This window comes from Platichthys flesus, chromosome 3, assembly GCF_949316205.1.
Source record: "Platichthys flesus chromosome 3, fPlaFle2.1, whole genome shotgun sequence".
NCBI classification, from domain to species: Eukaryota; Metazoa; Chordata; class Actinopteri; order Pleuronectiformes; family Pleuronectidae; genus Platichthys; species Platichthys flesus.
The window spans coordinates 13,519,172-13,528,116 of NC_084947.1; the positions used below are offsets into that span (position 1 = coordinate 13,519,172).

Below are 8,945 nucleotides of genomic sequence, written 5' to 3' on the forward strand. Positions count from 1 at the left end.
ACACACACACACACACACCAGCATGTTCAATTTTTAACTGTCCTCTTCATTGACCTAAAGTCAATAGTTTGCTATAAGTCAGAGGCCCTGCAGATGTGGAAAGCGGCCCCAGTGAAGTTCTGCACGGCCGACATTCCTCAGCGCTGACGTTTCTAGCGAAGCGGACAGTGTTCTCGCCAGCTGACACAGAATAAACTGTTTACCCAAACAGTCGCCAGGTTGGAGGGTTTCGAGCCAAAGCTTTTAGAGGTCCAGAGCCGAGAGCTTTGATGTTAAGTCCTCAAACTTTTCTCACTGATGTCATGGAGGGAAACCTTCGAGTTGTGAGAGAGTTCATGCGGCTAAAGACCGTGTCCATCACACCGGCGGCAAGTGGACTGGAAATCTGACACGAGCTCAGGTCCAAACAAACTTTGAAGTGCAGTTATTAGTGATACTGACCTCAGCCTACACTAGTGGCTCAACAACTCTTCCAGGGGCGAGAAGATGACTATTAGTATTGAAATTTGTAATTAGGAAAAAAGAGCTTGACTTATTTTTATTTTTGTTACACAAATTTGCAAAATTCAAAACAACTTAAATTGTGACCCTAAAAAATATATTATTGCTAATAATAATTAAAGGTATATCCATTAGTTAGTCTCTTTTTATAATATTACTTTCTGTGAAAGAATATATTTAGATTAAATTAATATGCAGTAAAACATTTGTTTAAATAACATATTAACATTTGACAGTGAGCTGATTTGCCTACAAGCTATACAATGTAGAAAATTAGGAAAAAAATATATCTAGTTCAAATCTGTTTATTTAGGTTAGTTTTTGATTGTGGTGATATGTGATAGAATTAGGTGAAAACTTAAACAGAGTCTTCAGCAATTTGTCTTTCTAACACACAGAGAAAACTGGATCAGCCAAGATCAAGGGGAAGAAACAGGTCATTACAGGCTGTCACACAGGCACACACACACACTCACCCCCCCATACACACACACACACACACGCACACACACACACATACACACACTCACACACTCCCCCCCACACAGACAAACACACCCACGCACTTTCTATGTTTGTGTTACTGTCTGTATTTTGTATCCAAAAAGTAAAAAAAAATGTCTTCATTGTTTATGTGTCCATACAAGTATTTGTAAACACGTATAAAAATAGTGTGTGTGTTGTGTGTACATGTTTTTGAGACCAGTTACCAGTTACCAGTGACCAAAGGTAAAACTTAATGCGCTAATTTAAATTTGATGGTAAATCAGATCTGATTTGAGATCCGTTCCCATAATTATATCAATACACTTCATACTCCAACACCAATGTCTAAACATCATAAGAATTTTGTTATTATATTTGTAGTGGGTGAAACAAGTTGACCTTACCGAGGTTCCTTAAAGCCTCCAATATTTCACTATTGTTTTTATCCATGAAAAAAAAGTTGTATCTGCACCCTTCTAAAACATGTGATAGTTCCTGTTCTCTGGAACCTGTGCCTGCACAAAGCCCACCTTGTGGTTCTGGTAGGACGTCACAGCGATGAAGGCGGTCTCAGAGAAGACGTGGGTGCAGAAAGCTGTGTTCTTTGAGCCGAAGCCATTGTTCTCGTCCGCCTTGACGATATGGAGACGTGGCTGGTACTTGTGCATGGAGTTGAGTATTATCTGCACGGGGGGAGAGATTGAGAAGGTGAGGCTGACAGAACTGTCAGCATCTGCTGGTGTGTGAGTTTACAGGAAACACACACCAGCAGATGCTGCATGGGATCCGGCCTATCGAGAACATGTGGAAGGTATAAGCCCACCTAGAGTCAAGATAGCCAGATTCCTATACGCTGACATGACACTTTAAGACAGAGAATCATGCTTTACAGACCAGCAGGATCAAAATGTTCGAGTCCAGATGAGACAGGAATTAATAATTGATTGTTTATTTTTTTATTTTTATGTCACCTTTCTCCAGGACTGCAGAGATTCAAATACAATGTGGGCATTAGCCCTGTATGAACATCGGAATAATGAGAGATTTTTTTATTCTTGTTCTGGTTACAAAAAAATACGAATGATGGTTTTATTTTCATGTGAATGCTACAAAATATTATTACATTAACCCATGCTTTCAAATTAAAATAAGATGATTATATATATATATATTGATTATTTTAATCATTTTCTCAAATATGGCAGCTGTGAGGGTTTTTCTTTCAACCCAAACCAAAGAACACAGGTACACTGCAGCAGTGACTTTATTCAACAGGTTTTATCCTTGTTAAATCTAAAGCTTTAACATATCAGTGGTGCAACAAATATAACAACTCTAAACTATACTTCCCACGACACTGAAAACTAACCAACTCCACAAGTGCGTTTTAATTGGAGCGCTCTTGTTTTGGGAGCTCAGTTTAATCGCGGTGACGTGTCCGCCGCTGACATGCATCAGCTAATGGACTTTAAAGTCTCTGAAACCACAGCCTCTGATTTCCCAGGCCCGAGAAGAGCGCGTTTCTGTCGGTTTCTGAGCGCGCATCCTGAGAAACACGCGTGCACTCTGCAGAGTTCGGCTGCTGGCGCGCTTTGGATCACGATGTGCAGGCTGCAGCACGCGGCCTCCTCACACTGTGACTGTGTGGTGGTGTGCTGGTGCTGCAGGGGCGAGACTGGCCCTGAATCAGTCTGAAGTGTGTCCCTCCTTCTGATTTGTGCTGTGTTGTGTGTGCCGCCAGCTGCAGCGCACCTCTGAACCAGCTCCCCTGGTTGAGGCTGTATCTTTTAATTTGTGTAATCATTCTTCTCAAGATTAAAAACACCACTCAGAGTTATTTATGTAAAAAGCACACTGTGGGTGTTTGGTGTGGCCGGTGTTCGGGAGTCTGTGACTTGTGTCCTCATGTGGTATTTTTAAACTAGCTTTTTATTTGAAGGTTTAAAATGAAGGGCCTGCAACTATATTAACTTTCAAATAAAAAAGGCAGATAAGAAAAAACACTCTGCTGTTTGAGCTGTGCCGACACAAAGATCCACCACAAGCAAAATACAAAAAAAAAATACTATATGAGAGACTCACGTGTCCAAACGGGTCCAGGTGGTTGTTGGTGAGTTTGAGCTTCTGGAAGGAGACGAGCTGGCGGCTCCAGTGCGCCCCGGTGGCGGGAGAGTCCGAGTGGACGTAGAGCCTCCCCGGCATCGCGGGCTCTGCCTTCCCCGTTACCGACCTACACACAGCCGAGACAAATAGAGCGTTAGATCACACGAATAGTCAGAGACTGGCCCTCAGTGGGACGCAGTGGTTTGTCTGAGCGGCTGCGCTCTGCCCTGCCCGGCGCCATGTGGTGCAGACAGGAGGCCTGTGCCGCCGGCTGCAGAGCCTCTATCTGCTGCTTTAATTAGACAGACACTAAATGCAACGTGTTATGCTGAAGTTTACGCAGATAATCACATCTGGACATTGGCTCAGTGGACTCAAATGAACTCGATCTATTCCAAAGTCGCTGTGGCCTCTGCTATTTCTCTTCCGGAGAGATGTTGTGTCCGGCGCCAGAAACCGTGAACCTCAAGCTGCTGGTATAAATCTCCAAAACAAGGAGGACCGATTAGAACCAATTCATCTTAACGTTAATTATATACTTTCTCTTCTAAACAGAATCTGAAGAGGAGACGTTAAGTCAGGACTAAAGAATATTTCTCTGAATGAAAAAATAAAGGCCTTGCGGAAATAGTTATTATATAGCCTGTTTTAATTTTATTTGAATTATGAAATTACATATTATTCTTTACAGCTACATTTAGTCTGGCTAGTATTTTAACTATAAAAGACTGAAAGGTCAAATAACGTGACCTGGGATTTAAAAGAAAGAAAGAAAGACATAGGACAAAAATAAATGTCCCTGTGTGACATCTTGCAGCAAATGAACAGTCTCTTACATTTAAGGAGATTGATCGACCCTCACCCACATAAACACACTAAAAACTTTATCCGTGGAAAGTGCCTCCAGATTCGCACCGACTTATCTCCGTAAACACCGAGCGCCTCCATTACGCACTGAGCCGGGACTTGTTGTGTCACGGCGAGTTTACCCCCCCCCCCCCCAAAAAAAACCTCCAGTTTCCGGCAATGTTACATTGTAATAACCAGTGTCTGGTGCTTTGAGGAACAAGAGCATTGACGGCTCTCCCTGTAGTCTGATCGGATTTACCCCTCAGCGCAGCACACACACACACACACACACACACACACACACATACACGCATAGAGAGAGGAACGCGAGACTTTAATCCGGTCTGTGTCGTATGTCCGCCCGGTGAACCCTTCACACTCTGATTCAACCGACAGACAGACACAGGGGGAAACACGAGGAACTAGGCCAAGCCAGTGCATGGAGAGACCACTTTGTGTACGTGTGTGTGTGTGTGTGTGTGCGTGTGTGTGTGAGGAGATGGAGTGGACACGATTTACCACTGATGAACTGATATTTCTGACCAGGCCCAGATATCAAAAGCCTTATATGAGAACCTGTGGTGATCAAAAAATAGATATATGCTTTTATTATTTTTTTTTCACATGAGCAGATCAATCATTTTAATTTATCTTGTGGTGATGAGATATATAATAAAAGGTCAGTAAGGAGGCTGACCGTTACAGGCCAACTGCTCCACAGCATCTCCATCATTACATTATAGTCTACTTTTTTTTTTATAGACCCTCAAACGTTACTTTTAATGTTTAGTCAATAACTTGTATACATATTTGAATATTTGCCGTGCACCAACCATTTGTTGTCTGCAAACTTGTAGCGGTGGTCATCCGCGGGGACAATGTCCATGAGGAGGATGTACTTGGTTTTGGGGTTGAGGCCTGTGACCTTCACCTTGTAGCTGGGGAACATCCTCCTACAGAGAGCACACACATCCAGGAATTCAAAATTATACATCAGCACTGACCTCACAGCACGAGCAGATTAGACATGAGGTTAGTTTATCAAATTAATACACACACAGGCCTCAGACAGAAAACGTCCCCTGAGGACATTCCAACATGCATTTTGTACATTTTGTCCCAGGAATGAAGTTTGGACAATGTACTTCACAAAAAAACGACTTGTTTATTAATTCCACCCAACAATGTTTTAATTTAATGTGTGGCCTCATTAAAAAATAAAGACATATCATACATTAAGTAAATACTCTTTTGGCAGGCTAGGAAATAAATAATAGTTTCTTCTTCTTCTACCTTCCAGCCTTGGTGATGATCATTTCAGTTCCTACTTCATCGAACTTGGTCCAAAGTTCCCTGTCATGAAGGAAAACTTTGATTCCCTCCATCCCCTGCAGCGAGGAAATATAAACAGTGCTCTCTGTTATATGGAGAGGAAACCTCAGAGTACAGCAGGACACACTGCATATTCAATTCAATTGTACAAAAATGTATTAAAAATTATAAATGTAAATATAGGAATTTTTTTGATAATTCGTGCACTTGAAATAAAGGTACTTGAAACCTCGGTAATATTTTTTCCTCTGTTCTGCACATCAATAAAAAAATGTGGATTTACTTTATTTACACAACACACATATCGACTCGTACATGAAGCTAGATGAAGAGAATAATAAATCAAACGTATATTCTCATTCGGCTCAGCGGTGTGTACCTGCGGACTGGACACTGGCTGCGGGGACGCTGGTGCGTTTGAGGTGAAGCTGGGATTTTCCTGTTTTGTCTGTTTCGGGGAATCCATGCAGTCTGAGTCCGGACGATCTGCAAGGCCGAACTGGTCCCCGCCGTTTGCCATGTCCCACTGAAACACACACACACACACACACACACACACACACACACACACACACACACACACACACGCACACACACACACACACAGGCAGAGGGTTCATGATTATGTACATTTGTCTTTGGAGGTTTGAATTTGGTTTCTCTTGTTCCACACATAAAAAATTGATATGAAATTGTTCTATGACAACGATCTGTTTGTTTGACTGTGTGTTAATGTCACTCAACATAATTCGTTTCATATTTCACGGCCAGTAAAACAAATAATTTAAATTATAGTTTGGTCAAAGTCTAAACAAATCTATGATACAATATTAAATATCATTATTTTAATCAACATAGACCGACCACTGATTTTCTTTAACTTATAACGTCTAATAAACAATAATAAAGTATAATAATCTGATATTTAGGTAGAAACGGTTATTGTTACGGGACACACACACACACACACACACACACATAGGCGGCTGACCTTTACTCATTTATTTTATGGTGAAAAAAGGAAACACAATTTAGGGCGACCTGCAATCTTCTCTTTTCAAAGTGGCCCCGGGATAATTACTAATATTACAATACAATGGCGGAAACGGACTAATCCAATATCCTGATTACAGGCTCCCACTTAAAAGGAGATTAAATGTGCACGAACTTGCACTTTAACATTGTTTTCGAAGAAGGCTGAAGGATGCAGCTCGTTATGCAGCTTGTTATTGATCATGTATATTCAAATCTGTGATATCGAGATGTCCAGATTGGATTGCATTGCATCTACAGTTTATATAAATTACACTATTGATCCTTTCCATTTCAAATATGTGAAACCTCCATAATGGTTAATGACCTGTACTGCGAGTTAAGTCGACCTGCTGTTTTAAATGGAAGCAGCTCTTAATAGTGCACATCACTGACATTAGGAGCCCAGATTTAGTCAGTCGCGTGGGTGCGTGTGTTTTGGATGGCATCTCTCTGAGGCCCTTTACCTCAGACACGCTGCTCTGCTCTGCCTGCAGGCAACACGCTCATCCTGCTCCTGCAGCCTCGTTCGGGATTCCCTTCAATTACTTCTCTCTTTTTTTTTTTTTAAATCCAACTCTCCAAATGTCGCCGTGTGTAGCTTCTCAAAAATCCACCATGTTCCCCGAGCAGCTCCGAAATGGTTCCTCCGTGCGTCTCCCCGCTGCTGCCCAGCCTGACGCGCGGCTCGTCCCCGCCAGTGCCTCCCGTCCCCTCGGGCTAAGACCGAGATCCGGTCACCGCGGCTCTAGTTCCCCCTCGTCTCTTTCTCCTCTCCTGCCCGTTGCCCTCTCGGTGGCGGAGGCAGCCCTGATCTGAACCCCCCCTCATCACATCCTCCACTACAAATGGAGTCAAGTCCGCCTCGCGCACTCTGCCCTCCCCCTTCTGCCTGCTCCGCGCTCCCATAGGTCTGCACGGCGCGTTGGTATCTGCAGCCCAAATCATGGCTGCGTCACTGGCCAATCACACAAGCAAACGCATGTACAAGCACGCACGCACACAAACACACACAACCATACACAAATAAATCCCACGCACTGAGCAATACGCACACGCCCTCGGGTCGATGGTTATTTATTTTTCAAAAGCAATTCTCACATTAACTGTTTGCCACTGCAGCATCAATCATACACACTAGTGATATCAAGTCAGACCACAACATGACCTCGGACTGATTTGGTGCCACTCAACTTCCTGATATCTGTAAATACACAACTGTGGATACACAACTGTGGATATCTTGAAAATAAATGATAATCCAAACTGTGGCTGATCACAGATATTTTACAAGAGGTGACAATATTTTACTCTTACAATAATAAACATAATTTGAGAGGAAACCGACAGAGACTTAACCAGAATCAAAAAGGAAATGGTGGTTTTGTTGTTTTACGCAATATATGGTTGACAAATACATGACAGGGTTTATTTTGACTGGTGGAGAGGGCACTGCATTATCATCATCATCATAATCAGTCTTTTTATGTATGCCAGTGCCATATATAGAGTAGTACTACATAAATACATCCGAGTGAGTGGACTTGGGTTGTGAATTTCCTAAAACAACAAAACCCCACAGCCCTAATCTCACATGACGGACACGCATATTATCTCACAGTAGATTACAGATGCAGGCAGAGGAGGCCTAGAACAGCAGCGGCAGCAGCAGCGGGTTGATGCGAGGGCGCATCACTTTGACTGGATTACTGGAGATCCCGGAGGCATCCAGAGTTGAAAGTTGACGGGGTCACCAGCGGGTCAACATGCCGGATCCCTCCGTTATCCATATTTCTACCGATTCCTACAGCCCCCCTCCCCCCCTCTCTCTCTCCTCTTTCCACGTTCCTTCACCCAGCCTGGCACGGTCTAATTTACAGTGATTTGTACAGATGTAAGCATTGACCTACGAACCGTCCTCCCATTATTAATTAACACGGAATGTGGAATATGTTTCTGCAGCTCAGTCGACAGGCATGCCAAGAAGCACATGATCCAAAATAACCTGCAGGACAAATTACCGCAGTTTCTATAATAACATTAATTTGAACGTTAAACCAAACATCACATTACATATTTTAAATAAATACTTAATCAAATTGGAATATGTAGGAGAATCTTGTGCGTAAAATCGCTCTTTACGCGGGAGAATTTCTAATTTTTTGCGCACATGCATGCGTCTACACTTTGCGTGAAAAGCATCAATAGCAGCTCTTACCGTGTTTAGATGGAGGATGAGAGACCTTCTCGTCCCCAGCACCCCGGTGCACAGCCTCTCCTGCCCAGCGCAGCGACACGCGGGTGATGCAGTGAGAGCGCGCCGCTGCCACTGGGTGAGATGGGATCTGTGTGCGTGATTGCGCGCGGGAGTTTTGTGTGCGTGGGCGTGAGTGTGTGTGTGTGAGAGTGTGTGTGTGTGTGTGTGTGTATGCGTGTGTGTGTGTGTGTGTTTAAATGCGGACCCATCAAGTTTCCGATCTGCTTGATACCCTGCCAATAAGCCTATCAATTTTGTACTCAGACACGCACGAACACAGGCGCTGTCTGTGCCAGATTTAAGCTCATGTCTTTCTGAGATTGTTATTGAAGTGCGATTCAAATTAAATTATTCATCGCTATTCAGATTATATCAGAATAGGGAT

At 43.0% G+C, this 8,945-nt stretch overlaps 1 protein-coding gene across 1 annotated transcript in view; it reads right to left on the reverse strand.

The window, feature by feature from the left end:
- Nucleotides 1-8,697, reverse strand: part of LOC133950830 (T-box transcription factor TBX5-like) — a gene marked incomplete in the record, with an annotated part of 14,379 nt that extends 5,682 nt beyond the window's left edge. Inside the window, 6 exon segments of the mRNA XM_062384971.1 lie at nt 1,518-1,670; nt 3,070-3,217; nt 4,773-4,892; nt 5,233-5,327; nt 5,651-5,797; nt 6,771-8,697. Coding sequence (XP_062240955.1) covers nt 1,518-1,670; nt 3,070-3,217; nt 4,773-4,892; nt 5,233-5,327; nt 5,651-5,791 — 657 coding nt within the window.
- Nucleotides 8,698-8,945: the final 248 nt, after the last annotated feature.